The 18,646-nt window shown below is 50.0% G+C and overlaps 1 protein-coding gene across 1 annotated transcript in view; it reads left to right on the top strand.

Annotated features, from left to right (window-relative positions):
• Positions 1 to 707: 707 nt before the first annotated feature.
• The window catches only part of GRIK4 (glutamate ionotropic receptor kainate type subunit 4), a gene marked incomplete at its 3' end in the record, with an annotated part of 112,739 nt that continues 94,800 nt past the window's right edge, over positions 708 to 18,646 (top strand). Inside the window, exon 1 of the mRNA XM_082070150.1 lies at positions 708 to 804. Coding sequence (XP_081926276.1) covers positions 723 to 804 — 82 coding nt within the window. The 5' untranslated portion in view covers positions 708 to 722. The remainder of the gene's footprint in view (positions 805 to 18,646) is intronic.

Genomic DNA, 18,646 nt, shown 5'->3' with positions numbered 1-18,646 from the left:
TGGTCTCCCCAGGGCAGAGTATCTGTTGGGTCTGTGGATTCTCCGTATTGATTACTCTTCACATTGATGGTGTTTGGGGTTTCAAAGAGTATTGGGAGCGGTGTTGCCCTGTAAGAGGAGAAATGAAATGGTCTGCTCGTGGTCTGACGCTGAATCCTCTTGTACATGATGGGATAGAAGGGGTGGTGGCTGTCACTGGGGTACAAATAATTGCAGTGCAATAATCAGTTTCTAGATTGGCAGCTGAAGTGACTCTGTCTCCAGCTCCCATCCCTCAAATTATGGTTCGGTATGAAAACATTTTGTCCTGTCCTAAAAGCAGAAGTCAGTATTACACGCTGCTTCAAGTAGAAACGGGAGTGGAAAAAGAAAACAAATTAGAGATGTGACTCAATCTTGATTTCCACTTGTTTTTGTGGAAGCGCTAAAAATGCCAAGATGAAATAATTGGACTTTTCCTTGTGTTTCTTTTCCATATTTTTTTTTTTTTTTTTGTTAGGAGCTCTTTGCCCAGTTTGACTTCGATTCCTGAATAATTCAGAGCCTGTAAATAGCTTCCTCCTCCATGGGTGAATAGCCTCTTTGTCCCCGGTGCTTGGCACGCGGGCCGCGGTGTCGTCCTGCTGCGTGCGGAGCGGAGACGCTCACGTGCTGCGTGTTTTCTCTCCGCAGAGTTATGTCATGCCCAGACCACCAAAGGGCTCCATGAGGATTTATAGAAGATGCCCCGTGTCTTGGCGCCTCTGGTGCTCGTTCTGCTGTGGCTGATGAAGATCGCAGCCAGCCCCCATTCCCTGAGGATCGGTGAGTGCAGAGCTTGCTCTGACCCGCGTTTAACCATCGTTCTGCTCGTCGGGGCCGTAGACGTGCTTAGAAAAGCCTCTCCTGGGCTCGCCGCCTTGGTGATGTGCTCTCTGATGTACAGTGTCCCACCTGCGTTTTGGAAACGTTCTTCATCTTGTAAGCAAAATGGTTTACTGCGAGCGTACGTATTTGCATTGACTTTTATTGCCTGGTGGGAATCTCTTTCTATATAAGTTTGGACTGGGAGCTGCTCCATGAAGGAATGAACCTTCATCCCCCTTGGTGCTCCCTGGAGCTCCACACAAAAGGACGTAGCTTATTTAATCACAGATTTATTTGTCCCCACGTTGTTTGAGCCCAAGCTGAACCTAGTTAAGTGGTGCACAGAACATTAATAACTCCGTTAGTAAGAAAGCCTGATGCACGCAGTCTCCTCTGGGCTTTATTAGAAGGTGTTGAGGAAGAGGCGCCGTCATCTCCACTCGCTGCCCGTGCCCATCAGAGTGAAGAAACGCATCCAGAAACCTTGCAGAGAGACTCGCATCGTAGGATCGGCGCTTTGTTGTTTAGAAAGGAAACTGCTTTTCCTGGCTGTTGTCTCGGGAGCTGCTAACTGGTTTCATTAACTATTTGTTGCAGATAAGAAGCTGATGTATTCCCGTCGCCTTTGCAATTTTTACAGGTGACACCTGAAGTAAAATTACTTCTCTCCTTTGCTCGTGGAACATGGAACAGCTCAGAAATAGCGCAAGGGAGGGTCTGGGAAGGGTCGCTGGGTGTTTTATATCCCCTTTATATCTCTGTGATTCATGTGGAGCACTCACACCGCACAGTTTCAGCTCCACATTCCGCATTTCTTGTTGACGGGACCAGCTACCAGGCGGGATTAGCTGTGCCCTTCCAGGTGTCAGCTCGGTGCACGGTTCTCAACCCTCTCCTTTGCACCCAGTTTTAAAATCCCTTTGCATTTGGGAATGATTTGCTTTTGGCTTCCCTTTGCAAAAATAACGGAGCTGCTCCACACACAGTTGCTCTTAAAACCTACAACCCTGGGGTGGAAATGCTGGATTTCCGCAGTGGGCGCAGCGCAAATCTTTGTGTTGAATCTTCCTAGGGCTGAAGAGCTTGCATTGGGGTGTCGCAAAGGCAATGCAGAAGTCAAGATTTCAAGGAAGAACTAATGTTGTTGAGGGAATGGGAAGGAACTTTGCTGATCCTTGTAAAACTACCGCGGGTTGCAGCTTCTATGACAGATGGTGTTAAACGGGAGAGTGGCCAGAAACCCTTCAGTCGAGCCACAGGTGTCTCCAGACCTTGGAGTGGGTTGATTCCCAAACATGAGCCCAAAGCGATAACTTATTGAGGGCAGGGGAGCTCAGGTAGGTAGGTTAGTACACATCCCCGGTTTTGCTTTGCTCGTGGCCACAGAGCTCTTGAAAATGGTTTCTGAAGCAGATGGGCAAAGAGCTGAAGAGGGGTTTGAGTTTTGGTTGTGTTTCTTCAAGGCACGCTTTTATTTTAACAATATATCCACCGAAAAAGTTAATAAAAATGAAGCGCAAAATAAAAAGAGATACAAAATATTACTAGCAACCCTGAAATAGTTCCCGAATGCGTGCTTTTGGCGAGGCAAGGAGATGCGGTATCTAACAACATAAATCAATGCGCTGCATGCAAAAGGAAAACAGAGCAGCGTGAACGTTTAAATATTCGAAGAAAATGCAAGCTAACATTTAAAACAATTCCAAAAGCCATCTGGTAGTGGACTGCTCAAATGCACAGTGACGCCGTTAGTAATGTGAGGTGAACGCAGGGAATCCCTGGGCTCTTCACCCAGTTGCCAGAGGGATTCTTGCTTTGCAACCGAGCACCGAGCTGCCCTGCTGCTGCTTTCCTGGGGCTTTGGGTGGATCCTGGCCCTGGTATTTCTCCGTGGAGTTTCTAGGCAGCAAACTGCTTAATCTTTGATTGGACAGGAGCAGCAATGAGTGTTGCATTGCAGAGAGCTTTATAGGCGTTATCTGTGCAAAAAATGAGCAGAATATAAGCTACAGGGTGACCTTCCCCGTGCCTTTGGCATGCATAGGAACTGTAGGCTATTGTACGCTCTATATCTACCCTTGATACACAGGAAAAAAAAAACATTGGCACAATGATTGTTTTTCAGTCTTTGTCTTCTGCTTTAACTCTGTGTGTTCCCTTCTGATCCCATCCTGGAGAAAGGCTCTTCATTCACATTGTTCTCGAGACCTTTGTGGGAAAAACACCTGGCCCACCTGTGTCCTTTTTCTAAGAATCTCGGTTATCAGTCAGCTCGCCTGGGCTGAGCTGGTGCAGTATCATCTCCATAGATGCTGAAGAATTCATTGTGATGGGCAGATGGAGGAGCAGGAAGGACGGGGTGTATTCTCAGAGGTTCTCAAGAGCTCCAGGAGGTACGTAAGGAATTGGCTCCAGCCACCCTGCAGCCCTTGAAAGAGCCAACACACATCCTACCAAAACGTCCCGGGAGCAAAACCCAACGTAATCCTGGCTTTGTTGTTTGTTTGTTCACTCGCGCTCAATAAAGTGTCAGGAAATCCACTTGAGTTATTTACGGAGTTATTTACTTGGTCTTATAGAGCAGAGCGACAGAGCCCTAAATTGGGATTCTCGTGCTAGATTCATCAGTTGTACTAACGGCTCATTTGAAATGCAAATACAAGCCCAGGTTGTAGTTCCACACGCCGTTGCCCTAACCAGCAGCAGACACAGCACCGACACACGATCTGCTGACAAACTCCTTCAGCTGCTTTGAAGTGCTCTCTCCTGGAATTGCGTCCGTCTATCCAAATCCCTTCCCTCCTTCTGCCTCCCGAATTTGCAGACTCGGTACAGAAGGCAAGACGCAGCTCTGGCGTTAAAGGGTTTTTTGTTCGGTGAATTTGTTGGTCTGAATTTCACTTTTGTTTCTGAACATCCAATGTTCTTCCTGAGCCCAGGATCAGGATCTGAGAGCTATAAAACCTGGTTTATATCTAAATACTGTTACTGCCCCTGGGCAGTACTTTGTGTATTTAGCCACTGAGCCGTGCTTAATACAGATATTTTGGTTTCATAGAGTGAAAGCTAGGCATAGCAAGAGCTACCCTGTCATCTCTGTCATTATTTTTCATATATATATATATATATATATGAATAAAAAAGTCAATTACATGAATGAAAGATGCTTGGTTCCCTGCCTAAACAGCTGCCAAAATGAATTCAAACTCTGAGCCAAGCTCAGCAAAGCTGGAATTTCTGCAGCAAGCTCCGGTGCGGTGTGAGATCAGCTTGTGCATTCGCCTGCATTACAGATTATTGCCGCCCGCGGCTGTCTGCTCGGGCAGTTGGGAAAGGGTGCATTTCACACACTTTGTGCTGAGCTTAACTGCAGAAAAGCCTAGATTAACTCTCCTCAGCTGACCCTTGCTGGAGCGAGTGCTCACTTGATAGAGAGCAGCTGTTCTGGCTGCTCAGGTCACCTGAAAACTTGGTGCCAGCAGCAGCAACACTTTGAGTTTCCATTGCGTTTTTTTCCCCATTGGACCAGTTAACTTGTGTTTGAAGAACCGCCTGAACTGAGCAGGAGATGATTTGGATGGGGACAGGAGCTGGGTTGAGTTTGAAGGTGATTTTCAGGATGTGAGGTGGAGGATTAACGTAACAGCCTGAGTTTCTAATGGTGAGTTCAGATGAAGCTGAGGTCCGGACACGTGGGACGGTGTAACCTTTGTGTGAAGGGAAACGGGAGGGCGGCAGATGGGAGGAGGAGGACAGCAAGGAAACTCCAGCTCCCAACAGCCTGAGATGAGAGCTCCTGAATGAGAGACACCCAACAGGGCTGAGGGGAGTGAGAGAGCGTCGTGACCCAGAGATAAAGATGAAAGCAGCGTAGGGAAAGGGAGCTGGGGGTCCTGGGGACAGCAGGGTGACCATGAGCCAGCACTGGGCCCTTGTGGCCAGGAAGGCAATGGGACCTGGGGTGGGTTAGAAGGGGGTGGCCAGTAGGTCAGAGAGGTTCTCCTGCCCCTCTGCTCTGCCCTGGGGAGACCACACCTGGAATCTTGTGTCCAGCTGTGGCCCCTCAGTTCCAGCAGGACAGGGAACTGCTGCAGAGAGTCCAGCGCAGCCACCAAGATGCTGCAGGGAGTGGAGCATCTCCCGTGTGAGGAAAGGCTGAGGGAGCTGGGGCTCTGGAGCTGGACAAGAGGACACTGAGGGGGGACTCATTCCTGGGGATCAAGATGGAAAGGGGGAGTGTCAGGAGGATGGAGCCAGGCTCTTCTGGTGACAACCAGGGACAGGACAAGGGGCAATGGGTGCAAACTGGAACACAGGAGGTTCCAGTGAAAGAGGAGAAGAAACTTGTTGGGGTGAGGGTGGCAGAGCCTGGCCCAGGCTGCCCAGGGGGTTGTGGAGTCTCCTTCTGTGCAGACATTCCAACCCCCTGGACACCTTCCTGTGTAACCTCATCTGGGTGTTCCTGCTCCATGGGGGGATTGACCTGGATGAGATTTCCAGGGCCCTTCAACCCCTGACACTCCGTGATTCTGTGACTCAGCCGGCAGAGAAGCAAAGATACAAACGCTCATGTGTCGGCACAGGGGTGGATTTGAGCCTGGAGTTGGAGCAACAGGGGGGATCAGCAGCTCAGCCCAGCGATCGGCAGCTCTGCCGCGACCCTGCCAAACCGGGGCTGTGCGGTGAGGAGGCTGCAGGGAGGGATGGCTCATTTTCCCAAAGATGCTACTAATGAATTTCTCCTGCACCTCTGGCCGCTGTAGGGGTTTGGAGAGTCTAAATAGAACTTTATGCGAAAATGATGGCTGGATGTCAATTCTGCTGTCAAAGTCAATTTGGGAGCCGGAAAGCGCTAAAAGAATTAAGATTGTTAAATGGAAATAAGTCTACTTGGTTGAGATGAAATAAGGTTTAAATGAGTGAAATTATCTGTGGATTGCCCTTGTTGGAGTAGTGCCTTATTTAATAAACTGGGTTTTATTCTACTGCAGGGATTCCTGAAGGAAGAACTTAGCCTATGGGGTACATGCATGTGGCGAAGGGGACAGACTGGCTGTGCTGTCACCCTCCAGAATGAAGCCATAAGAGTCACGGGGTGGGAATAGTTTGTCCCTGAGTGCTTTGTACCTTCACGAGGATCTCATTTGCTGCTTCGTAAGTGGTTTGATCTTTGTTCAAGCTTCTTGGGTAGTTCTTCTGGGTACCACGTGTCCCTGGGGAGCATTTCGCAGGGACAAGCAGCACCTCGTGCTTCTTGGGATAAAAGTTGTCAGACCTCTCCTTGAGTGCTGTGAGGGAGCGAACTCTTGCTCTATTTAGGAGAGAAAAAGAGAGTACTGGAAATCTGAAGGGCTGCAATTTAACTGGGAAGATAGAGTCTAATAACTAATGGGTACTGATTGTCTCCTTCTGTAAGAGCAGATCTGTTGCAGAAGAGCAACCAGGTACTTTGAGCTAACTTCAGCTGGTGACCTGACTTAATGCACATGTCACCTGTCATCTCACATATGGTTCTGACCCGTCTCTCTTTAGTGATAGCCACGAAAGCGTAACTGCTCCAGATGCTTCTAAAACTGTCAATAGTACAAAAGGCTAATGCAGAGGGAGGGATGAGACTTCATGTCTCTCTTATTCACATAACTCCGAGGTTTCAGAATATTTTCTGTTCTGTACTGGGAAGATTCAAGAATTTTCAAGCTGGTTTTAAGAAAGAAATCAACTCCAAAGTGATTGGTGGGTCAGGAGTCTGAGACGGGACCCAGGATCACACTGCAGCCCCTGGAGTCTGTGGGTAACCTGTGTTATGCTCCTGTCTGCTCAAAGGCAACTCTCTTCTCCAGAGTTAGATTTTGGTAGCCCTTGCTGTTAGAAAAGCCAATAAAACCAGCCAGCAGGCAGAGCCGAGCCACGTTCTGCCAGAGCCTTCCCATCCTGCAGCTTGGCCTCTTCTCCTGGCCCTGTCCTCACAACCCGGTCTCTATAAATGCTGCAAGATTGTTCATCTTATGCTGCTAAAATAGTGTTCAGGGCGGAAGGTAGAGCTGGGGGAGCAGGAAGGGGCTCTATTTGCCTGTATATTTTTCTCTTGCTGTTCACTACCCCGCGTTGTCGTGTCGAGCAGCCTCGCTGGAGCCGGTCCGTGTGTGCCGCGTCCTCTGGAATGATTCCCGATCTCACATCATAGAGGCCGGGATGAACGCCTGAGATCTTGCCTGAGGCTCATCCCACATGAGCTTAAGGCTTCTGTGATCTCCTTGCCGAGCCCAAGGGATAATGAAGTCGGAAAAGTTGTAATGTGGTGTCAGCTTGGGTTTGTCTGAGGATCTCCACGTTCATTACAGATTCCACCCCCTTCCCAACCCTGATTTGTGGTGGTTCTGCTTGGCCAGAGCAATACACTAACCTGTATCCCATAGGAGCAGCTGCCGGAGGGTTTTGTAGTCCCCAGCACCTCGCAGGATTGGTGCTTAGGGGTGCAGGTGGGTGCTGTTTGATCACCCTCACCATGCACCACATCTCATTCACAGGCATCTAACTTTCCCCCGGCAGGATGCCCCGAATCTCACTCCTCCGTTCACCCCACGGAGTGTTTTTCTGCCCTTGTTCAGCACATCGTCACGTTTGACCAGCAGCAGGAACCCGCTCTGCCGTTTGGATCCAGCACTCGAGAACGTTTTGTTCCGCGTCCCTTGCACAGAAGATAGCTTGGCAGTTGCAGACCTTTAGCATTTATTATTTCTCTCTGTTTCAGTGGCACGTGGAATTTTTTGGCATTCTTCAGGGGCCCTGGTACAGTGGGAAGGAGTCATTTATTATGCCAGGCATGCTCAGAAATACCCCGAGCTGCGTGATCGCACGAGACAAAAGAACAGTTGGCGCTGGCGTGTCTGGCGGTTCTTGTGCAGAGCTTATCTCACGCAATAGCTGCTCTGGCTGCCCCAGCTGTGCCCAAAATCCCCAGTATGACCAGTTTGTAAGCGGTAACACTGTGGGTCTGGCAGAAACAAAGCGCCGCGGTTGTCCAGCTTGGCGTGGCCGAGGAGCAATACCAGGGAAGGACGGGGAGCTGAGGAGCTGGGATTTGGAGCAGAAAAGCTTGTTTTTGTTGTAACGGCTGTGGTTGAAAAGCCTATTCTTCGCTCACCCGTTTAAATCCCAATGACCATCTCATTAGGAACAAATGATGCCTTAGGCGAGCGGAGCTGTGGAAAAGTAATCTTTAGTAAGCACCCTCAGTGGTCAGAGTTACTTGATGAGCTCCGGAGTTTGATTTGCAGGCAGCTCGGGTTGTCGTTTAGCAGGAGAGCGCTTTGAACTCCCTCCCTTCCCCGTCTCTAGGTTACTGTTTTCTATTTCTGTGTGTTTTCAGTCCCTACAACTCTGCAAATGCTGCTGGTGGAATCCTTGACGCTGGAAACAAAATGAATGGCAGACGCTGTGTGTGTGCGGAGGTTAGGAGCGCGCAGCCATGCTCGGAGAAGGGGTACGAGGGATTCTGAGCTGTTTCCACGGGAAATGGTGCACGGAACCCACAGATGGATGTGGGAGCACCTCTGGGAAGTTCTGTCTCTGAATGCTTAGTTTTTGGGGCAGGGATGGACGTTGGGAGGGCTCTTGGTACCATCTGCCTCTCCAGTCAAGCTGCACGACTGGTTCTTTGCCATCTCTTGACTTGCAAGTTCTCCACAGGTGAAAGAAAACAAGCTGTAAGCAAAAAGGCTGGCGAAAACCAGGATACATTTAAACCAGCTTCTTGCCAGATGTTTTGCTTTTAGCTGGCTAGAGGGAGGAAGAATAAACAGCTCAGAAAAAGAGAGCAAGACACGGGGTGTGAAGGTATTGCAGAGCTCAGCTGCGCAGCTGATCCCGTAGCCGTCTGGGCTCTGCTCTATGGGGTATTTTCAGATGGACGTGCAGACCTCCCCAGCCCCAGCTTCTGCTTGAGCGATATCGGGGCATCTCGAGGTGAGTCCAGGAAGAGAAAAGCAGAGGGAAAGATTAATCTGTGGCCACTGTGCTTGGCTTTATGGAAAGGAAATTAAGAGAAGGCAGGAGGCTCGAAAGTTCACCTGTGTCTGTCTTGTCAAGCATGTGGAGCCGATGCAATGGTGGGGTTATTACAGCTCTTGTGTAAATAGAGGCTTCTTTTTTAATATATTTTTTTTAAATATTTTTTGCCATATCACGTCTCGTTTGCTTAATAGCCTGTAATTGCTCTGGAGGAGCAGCCGCTGTTCATCAAGCAGGAGCCTCTCGCTCATGTCAGGCAGCTCTAGCGTCCATGGTCCATAGGAGCCTTGTGGCATCAGGAGCCTCTGCAAAGAGCAGCAGCAAGGGGGGCTCCGGGCTGGTGCTTTTCAGTGCCTTGTTTGAGGAGGAAAACCTCTCCCACAGTGCTGGGGCAGCCGTGCGTCGCTCGAGGTGCCTTTGAGCTGCTCGTGGTCCCTCTGCTGCCTTCGCTCCTTTCCTCCTCGTTGCCTGGCTCTGGGTGACAAGCTGCGAGGTGTCCGTGGCTGTTTGTCAGCATGGGACTCTCCATGTTATCGCAGGGAAGCGGGCAGGGTTTTCGGGCACTGGCTGCAGCACAGACGCTCTTGGAGCACAAGTGTTTTTGAGAGACGCTCAGGGAATCAATTCCCCTCACAAAGATCTGGTGGCTCGGTTTAAAGAGCACTGGCTTTGAGAGCTGCCTGTGCTGCTGCTAACACAGCCACCTCCAGCATGGAGCGCGGTGCTTTCGAACGCCCGAAGGTGAAGGGAGAACAAAATAACCACAGCAAAACTCCAGAAGAAACGCAAGAAAGAGCATCTGTGTGACTAACACCCTCTGAAAAACAGTCATTTGCTGAATATAGCAGTAGAGTTTTGTTTTAAATGTCCTGGCTCTAGTCTCTGCTCTCCCCACCCCGCTGTCTGGAAACAGTCCAGTGTTATTCATGCTGGAAAAGGCAGCGCTGGCTGTCGGTGCCGAGCTGCCCGAGCTGTAACCAGCACCTGTAGGGCTCTGTGCAACAGGTCCCTGTCTGCTGGCTGCTTTGCAAGGGGGAGCAGAGCAACCCAGCAAAACAAAGCACCGACGCCTTGGGGTGGGACTGAACGGCACAGGTTCCTCAAAGCCGACCTGCCCCTGCATGGCACTCTGTTCCTGTGAAAGCTGGAGGGCGCTGAGCATCGTGCAGATGACAGAAGCTCTCCTTTTGGCTGGGATTATTCGACTCATCTGATGATTATGGTGATAATCCCCTTTGCAATGGTGCCCGTCTCTGAGGATCTCTTCCCTCGAGGAATTCCGAGTCCCAAATCGCGTTTTCTCCCGATGGCAAAGTATTAAATTAAGGCGCTCTCAAGGAGCAGAGCTGGTGTATTGATAATGTCTCAGTCGCTGGTGGTTCATCTGTTGCATTACTGACCCTCTTAGGGCCTGGGGTAGGGATGGAGGCTGAGGGGCTCTCCTGTTGCGTTATTGTACCACTATATTCAGCAAATGACTGTTTTTCAGAGGGTGTTAGTCACACAGATGCTCTTTCTTGCGTTTCTTCTGGAGTTTTGCTGTGGTTATTTTGTTCTCCCTTCACCTTCGGGCGTTCGAAAGCACCGCGCTCCATGCTGGAGGTGGCTGTGTTAGCAGCAGCACAGGCAGCTCTCAAAGCCAGTGCTCTTTAAACCGAGCCACCGGATCTTTGTGAGGGGAATTGATTCCCTGAGCGTCTCTCAAAAACACTTGTGCTCCAAGAGCGTCTGTGCTGCAGCCAGTGCCTGAAAACCCTGCCCGCTTCCCTGCGATAACATGGAGAGTCCCATGCTGACAAACAGCCATGGGCACCTCGCAGCTTGTCACCCAGAGCCAGGCAACGAGGAGGAAAAGGAGCGAAGGCAGCAGAGGGACCACGAGCAGCTCAAAGGCACCTCGAGCAACGCTCCAGCATTTCCAAGCTCCTTGCGGCCGTGGGCACCGTCACACCCCGGGCAGTGCCGCCGGGGACCCGGCAGCTCGATGGCTTCACAGTCTCGGTGTTTCCGGGTGAGGTTTGGCCGCCGAAGCCGCGCTGCTCTCAGGTCGCAATCCCTTCCCGCTGCTGCCGCCAGGTACTTGTCGGCAAATAAACATTTTGTTCACAACTCATTGGAGGCGGCGTCTAACCAGATGTGCGCTCGCTCGGGCCGGCGGGAGATTTATTTGGTTGTCCATTTATAGCTTATTATTTCTTCTCTCTCCCCCCACAACTTAATAGCAGTTTGCTATCCACCAGGGTATACATTTTCTTCTGATTAAGTGCCATTTAGCCGTTGGCTGCTTGCTCATTTTACTTTTATAGACACATTTACAGCAGCGCAGACAGAGGCACAAGCGCCCAGGAGCAAGGGTAAGGAGAACGGGGAGTCGCAGCAGCTTGATTGGATTGGATTGTAATAAAGTTTCCAGCTAAGCCGCATCACAACTATTCGTGACAGCGGAGATGCTGGAGGTGCTGGGGCTGCACAGCTTCTCATCTGGTGGGACAACCAGCCGGAACCTTCTCCTGAAGCCATTGACCATTAGCTGGAGTTCTGCATAGCTCGGAGCTGCTCTCTCTAGGGCGATGGGCGATTTCCCAGCTTTCGGCAGCTGCTAATTAGTTGCAGATGATGAGATAATTTATAAAAATTAGGAGCGATTTCCTTCATTGTGCTAATATCGCTTGGCAATAAAGCCGCTCTTTCAAAAGGGTGACTTTCTCCAACGCAGGGATCAAGGCTAAAAATATATATATATATATGTGTGTGTATATCAGGAGAGTGAGAGAGCGTGTGCTTCTTAACCACATGCCAAGAGGTATTTCAGAAGTTCATTTGAACCATAAGAACGGATTCAAATTGAAATGCAAATTTCAGTGCCGCTGTTTGGAAAAAATGATGTTTGCTGGTGTCACCTTGGTGGCAGGAGCGGGATCCTCTCCACGCTGCGGAAGGACACGCGGGCGCGGGGCAGACAGCTGGCGGTACGCGGGGGGTTGGCAGTGAATCAGCAGAAGGAAGGTCGCTTTCCTCCCCCTTTCCTGGAGCGGCAGTGACTCAGAGCCAGTTCACAACTGCAGGAGCAGCCCAGAAAACCAAAGGGGTTCCCCTGGGGCCGCTGTTTTGAGCCCTGAGGTGATTCTGGTGCTGCCGTTTTGAGGCAGCTTGGGGGTCACTCCCTTGTTCTCCTGCCCCTCTGCTCTGCCCTGGGGAGACCACACCTGGAATCTTGTGTCCAGCTGTGGCCCCTCAGTTCCAGCAGGACAGGGAACTGCTGCAGAGAGTCCAGCGCAGCCACCAAGATGCTGGAGGGAGTGGAGCATCTCCCGTGTGAGGAAAGGCTGAGGGAGCTGGGGCTCTGGAGCTGGACAAGAGGAGACTGAGGGGGGACTCATTCCTGGGGATCAAGATGGAAAGGGGGAGTGTCAGGAGGATGGAGCCAGGCTCTTCTGGTGACAACCAGTGACAGGACAAGGGGCAATGGGTGCAAACTGGAACACAGGAGGTTCCAGTGAAAGACGAGAAGAAACTTGTTGGGGGTGAGGGTGGCAGAGCCTGGCCCAGGCTGCCCAGGGGGGTTGTGGAGTCTCCTTCTGTGCAGACATTCCAACCCGCCTGCACACCTTCCTGTGTAACATCATCTGGGTGTTCCTGCTCCATGGGGGGATTGCACTGGATGAGCTTTCCAGGGCCCTTCAACCCCTCACATTCTGGGATTCTGTGTGTGACTTGTTCCCCGTGGAGGTGACAAGAAGACACGATGGTGGGGTGGGTTCCCGTGCTATATTGCCGTTGGAAGGGGAGCTTCTGTGCTTCTCACAACCCTCAGGCACTGTTCGCCCCTTTAGCTGGTCTGAGAACAAGCTCAGCCCTGAGCGTGTGCGTGCGCCTCTGCCGCTGCCGTGGGAACTGAGGAACAGGCGCTGCTCATGTAGTCGTTCAGAAAAACACATTCATTAGGCTGAAGAATGAATTTTCCCCCAACTCGCAAGCCTCAGGTACTCCATCAGGCTTCTAATGATTTTGTCACGGTGTTAATCCCTCAGGTGAGCGGCAGCATTTTGATATCAGCAAACAAATTACATTTTCTCATGGATAACCCAATACGGAGTCAAGCATGAGAGCAGGAAACAATTCATCAGGTTCTATTGGGGCCGGACGCAGCCGCGGTGCAGAGCGGAGCCTGGTTTGGCTTGTGATGATGCCCAGAATTTCCAGCTGAGATGGAGCCCCCTCGGCGCCCCTCGCTGTCCAGCGTTATTTATAGAGACAGCAACGTCTGTACCGGGGAGTTTACGGGAAGGCAAATCATGAGCGGAATGGAGAAGGTGGAGATGGATCAGTTTGCTCCGCGTCTCTCCTGGTGGGAGAAGCAGAGGACGCTGAATGAGAGCTCGGAACAAACAGCAGCATGTGGGGTTTTCAACAGGTGGTTGATACATTGAGATCAAAGGATTTTGAGTACAGAAAGTTTTCATAGATTTAAGGGCAGAATGTGCAAGCAGAGGGAAGAGAAAAGCACATAAGGGTTATTAAATATATAAAAGTCAGTTTCAGAAGTTTCCTAACCTGAGAGTAGCTGAAGGCTGGGAGGCTATTAGTAGGAATTATTGGATGGAATTTTGGTTTGACAGTAACATTTGTTCTTCCGAGCTAGATATGAAGCAGAGGCACAGAGAAAATGAAAGGAATTGCCTGTAGCAAGCTCTCAAATTAGCACCTACATCTCCCAAATCCCCGTTTAGTGCACTGTCCATCAGGACTGAAAGGTGTGGAGATGCAGCTGGGCTATTAGAAACACGCAGTGGAAACTTGTGGGGGCACCGAATGCAGGTACAAAGCGCCGAGCAGCGGTACCGGGGGTGGGAGGAGGTTTGGGTGCAGTGAGTGAAGTGGGGAGCACTTTGCTGTGTGCAGATATGTGCGGTAGCTGTGTCGCTCGGAGCATCTGATGGAAATAGCGCGGGAGCCCGCGGCACGCATGCACACGACAGCAAACAGCGCTATGCGAGCGTGAAATTGCCTTCCAAGCCAGGGGGATGCTGGAAGGCGAGTGTGTGACCGGAGCGGAGCGCGGGGAGCGTGGCGAGGAGCAGGATGCGCAGCCGTGTCAGGGACGGTGAGCTGGCGCGGGGCGGCCGGCTGTGAAATGAGCCACAACACGCTGTAGGTGTGCTCTAGCAATAACAGGGGTTGCCAGGGGCTGTGCTGTTCGGTTATGTCTTGGTGCAAGCAGGATCCATCACCTCTGGGGATCTGATGACCGGGATGGAACGGACACCACCGTATAGCGAGTACCACCGCAGCGCCTCCATCATCCGCCACCGTCTTCTTGTGGCTACGTGGGCTGTAGCAAACCGATCCTTTTGATGGAGGCATTTGCCCAAACCTACCGCTGGAAACGGCTGCTTGAAATGATTCCCCAGTTTTGTGGAAGCAGAATTAGTTTAAACCTAAGTTTGTTTTTTTTCTTATGTGGAACTAAATAACCCTTCTCCCATTTCCGTAGCTGTATCCTCATTTCTTCTTTTTAATGCCATCCTTAAATATCTTCTTCATCTCTAAGTGATTCTCTTTTGCACTTTATGGTAGAGCTGTCTCGCTCTCCCAATCTCTCCTCCCCTCTCTATGAGTCAGTTTTAGTTGCTGCTTTTCTAGGAAAAGCACGTTATGTTCGTTCAACCTCTGTGTAGATGTTGATACATAATTCTTTCCAGTATTTTATTAGCATCCCTTGGATCCCTTCGAATTTAAACATCATTGGGTTTATAGTTTCGGGTGCCTTGCTTTCTCTCTCTGTATATACACACAGAGCTGTGAGCGCAGCCTCATTGAGACTCATCTCAACGCGACCACGTTGTGCCGGCCACGTGGAGCAGGTCGAGCTGCCCCCTGTGGCTGGACAGGGCTGAGAAAGGAAGGCTGAAGCGAAGAGCCAGCGAGGACAGAACCAGGCCATCTCTCATTAGCGAACGATGCTTGCTTTTTAAAACGAAAGAACAAACCGGCTCAGTTCCCTTGCCCTTCAGGTCAATAAAATGAACGCTTACTAATGGCCAAATCAGAGACTCAACAACTTCATTACACGTGTAAAATCAATCACCATCATCTAGCTCTCTTGCTATCGATCCATGCTGCCGTATGTCAGCGTGTTCTGGCTATGAGCAAACTTAATATGTCCACGGGCCGTTTTGCTGAGGCCCATTAGAAGACCCGCTGAACAGATTGGTCCCTTCCTGGTGGATCAGACCTTCCTTGGACCTTCCATCTGCAGGAGAGCCCCCCATCAGCACTCTGAGCTGCTGGGCTGGAGAAACGAGGCCACAGTTTCAGCAGAAGGGTCACGCAGCCTTGTGCAAAGGGCCACCGAGGTGAATTTGTAGCTTCTGGACTGCTGCTGGGAGCCCTGGATGTAAATGACAATGTAGCTAATAAGGTCTAATTGGCTATTAAAGGAGGAAGCAGCCCCAGAGATGCTAAGGGCCAATTAACCCTGGGAGCGTGACACTGGATCGCTGCGCAGTGATGTGTGCGGGAGCCTTTCAGAAATGGATATAGAAAAGGAGCAGTGCAGGACCTTACCGGATCCTTTTGAAACAGCTCGGGTTCTTTCAGGCACGCAGCGAGTGAAGTGTTCTCTTGCTTTTGTAGCTGACTGGAGACTGGACGAGGGGTGAACAGATCTTACTGAAACTCCATGGGGATCAAAGAGGCCCCAGCGAGATGAAACATCTCAGGCAGCACTTTGCTTTTCATATCTGTAGACAGAATAGACAAAGAAGGCTTTCAGTAACTCTGTCTTCTCTGTTAGCACATAGAGAGAGGTTCTCCTGCCCCTCTGCTCTGCCCTGGGGAGACCACACCTGGAATCTTGTGTCCAGCTGTGGCCCCTCAGTTCCAGCAGGACAGGGAACTGCTGGAGAGAGTCCAGCGCAGCCACCAAGATGCTGCAGGGAGTGGAGCATCTCCCGTGTGAGGAAAGGCTGAGGGAGCTGGGGCTCTGGAGCTGGACAAGAGGAGACTGAGGGGGGACTCATTGCTGGGGATCAAGATGGAAAGGGGGAGTGTCAGGAGGATGGAGCCAGGCTCTTCTGGTGACAACCAGGGACAGGACAAGGGGCAATGGGTGCAAACTGGAACACAGGAGGTTCCACTGAAAGAGGAGAAGAAACTTGTTGGGGTGAGGGTGGCAGAGCCTGGCCCAGGCTGCCCAGGGGGGTTGTGGAGTCTCCTTCTGTGCAGACATTCCAACCCGCCTGGACACCTTCCTGTGTAACCTCATCTGGGTGTTCCTGCTCCATGGGGGGATTGCACTGGATGAGCTTTCCAGGGCCCTTCCAACCCCTCACACTCTGGGATTCTCTGATCTCTGAGGAACTGAAGGCTGTATCAGTCGGGAGGGATCCCCAGGGAATCCTTATCCCTTATCCTACACGTCACCGTGTGTCCCCTGCTGTCGGCAGGACAATGCGTTGGGTCGCGATGGAGGCTGGGCCTTGGAAATCTGGGATCATTTCTTGAGCGACCCCCTCCAGAGCCTGTTGAGGTCACCAAGGGGCTCTGGGCAGCTCAATCAATCATTCTGCCTCCAGGTCTCTCCATAGCTCAGGGCCGTGGGTGGCTGGTGTTTTGACGCGGCCTTGTCACTAATTTCAATGAACAAATTGTGCCTAATGGCTTTGTCCTCTTATTGATGCCAGTGCCTTCTTACTAAAGAAAAATTGAGATATTGAATGCTGAAAACCAAGCTACCTATTTTCATAGCCTGTTTTTGTGCTAGGAATGTGCAGAGAAAAAATGATGTTGGGTGGATTTGACTGGTATCATTTGATTTGATTTGGTATCATTTGTATCATTTGTCTTCTGCTTGGCTCTTTGCAGGGAAAGGGACCGCGGCTGTAGGATCTGCCCTATCTTGACTCACATAGGAGACAAAAGCTTCTCGTAGCCCCATAGCCCGAAGCGCTTCGCTGCAATAATTTCTGTTACCTTTTATCTGCCTCAAAGGAGCACTTAAAAAATCATCCTGCCCATAGCAGGTAACCTGATGAGTCTAATTTGGTGCTATGAAAACACCACCACTCGGAGCTTTTCCCAGCCATGTTCTGGCTAATTAGCGACGCTTTACCTGCTGTGCAGAGCGGCGTGTGTTCAAACACCCCATCAGGAGCAGGAGGTGTCTGTATGATGATATTATTAATTGTCGACCCCAGAGATGCACCATCCCCAGCCTGCATCTCCAGCCATTGACGTCCCACAACACTCTCCTTGCCATTATGTATCTTCTACAGAGACCGATATCAATAACTCTAACAAACCCTTAAGTTTGTTTTGCTAATACCAATCTTAAGTAACGCCATGATAAAATAGATTAGACGATAATTTTCACGATCATTTGATGTTGGGCACAATTAGAATATACTCGTTTACCATTTTTCGTCAAATAACTTGAGGGGACAGTCTATTGAGCAAGAAAAGCCAACTCACTAATACCAAAAAACAGTCTTAAAAAATTTATCGTGTAGATAACATATAAATATTTGGACAGTTTAAATGGCTATAAATGCATTATTAACATTCACATTTTGGAAGCAATACAATGGGAAAGGGACTGTATTTTGACAAAGCACAGAAGACACTCACTGCCAATTCCCCCATTGTTAAGAGTAAGAACAAATCTCAGCAGCATCACAAGTACTTTGTAAACCCTATTTACAAGAAGTCAGGACCCTCTGGCAGAGTAAAACAATTACTGACGTGATATACTACTAGAAACTATTCTGTGATTTGCTATAAAGACGTACCTGGTTTAGTTGCACGAAGGCTACACAGTCTGTATGAAAACTGTGAAAGTAAGAGGGTCCAAGAGAGCATTGATGGTCATGACAGATGATGGAACTGGTTAAAGTGGTTAATCTGGGGGTAACGCCGCAATCTGAGGAGAAATTCAGACCAGTTTTTCTTAGGAGATGATAAACCTGGTTGTTTCCTTCCAGGGAGGAAGTTGTTCTCTATAGTCCAGCACTCAAGGGACAAACAGGACCTCAGAGCACCCAGGAAAGCTTATCCCCCACCAGTAGGTTGGCACAGAGATTAAATATGGTCTGGCCGAGGTTTTCACCAAGGCAGGAAATAAATGGGCTGCTCTCTCTTCTAAAGAACAGGGCCAACTTTCTTCTTCTTTTGTGGGACGTGCCCATTGCATCCCCAGGGAAACCTCGGAGGTGACACAGGGAACAAGGTTGGAGTGGCTGTAGTAAGCAAAGGTTCATTGCATGCAGGGAACGTGCTACTGAAACCCAGCCCTTAGGATGAATAATTGCTGCAAAACCAAATCCCTGGTGTTGTAATAACCTCAGTGCACATATTCCTGCCTCTTCCTCTCTGTCAGGATAAGCAGGAACGTCATTTAGGTGCCTGAGAAGCAGTTTACAACAGTCTCATACGTGTCGGTACCAGCTCTCCTACGGGTAAGCAATCATACACTGATGAGTTGAAGAGTGTTACTAATTGTGCCTCTAATGGCCAAGCGCATGTTGCAAATTTTTGCTGGAGCGAAATCTGATGTGTTCAAAAGCTGCAGAAATCACTTAAAGAAAATGAGATCTACGCAGGACATCTGGAACCAAACACAAGGCTCTTCATTGACCCTTGGATGCTGTTTCTGTGTAGTAAAACACGTAGGGTTAGTCTGTACATGTTTTTTCAGACAGTTAAGAAACCAATAATGTTAAATTGGTAGAACTGTCTAATACGATTACAGCAAGATGGAGATAAATGTGGTTTCATTCGATGTTGTTTTGAA

This window comes from Streptopelia decaocto, assembly GCF_964273445.1.
Source record: "Streptopelia decaocto genome assembly, chromosome: 21".
Lineage (NCBI taxonomy): Eukaryota > Metazoa > Chordata > Aves > Columbiformes > Columbidae > Streptopelia > Streptopelia decaocto.
The sequence above is the reverse complement of the archived record's forward strand: the minus strand, read 5'-3'. Positions and strand labels throughout refer to the sequence as shown.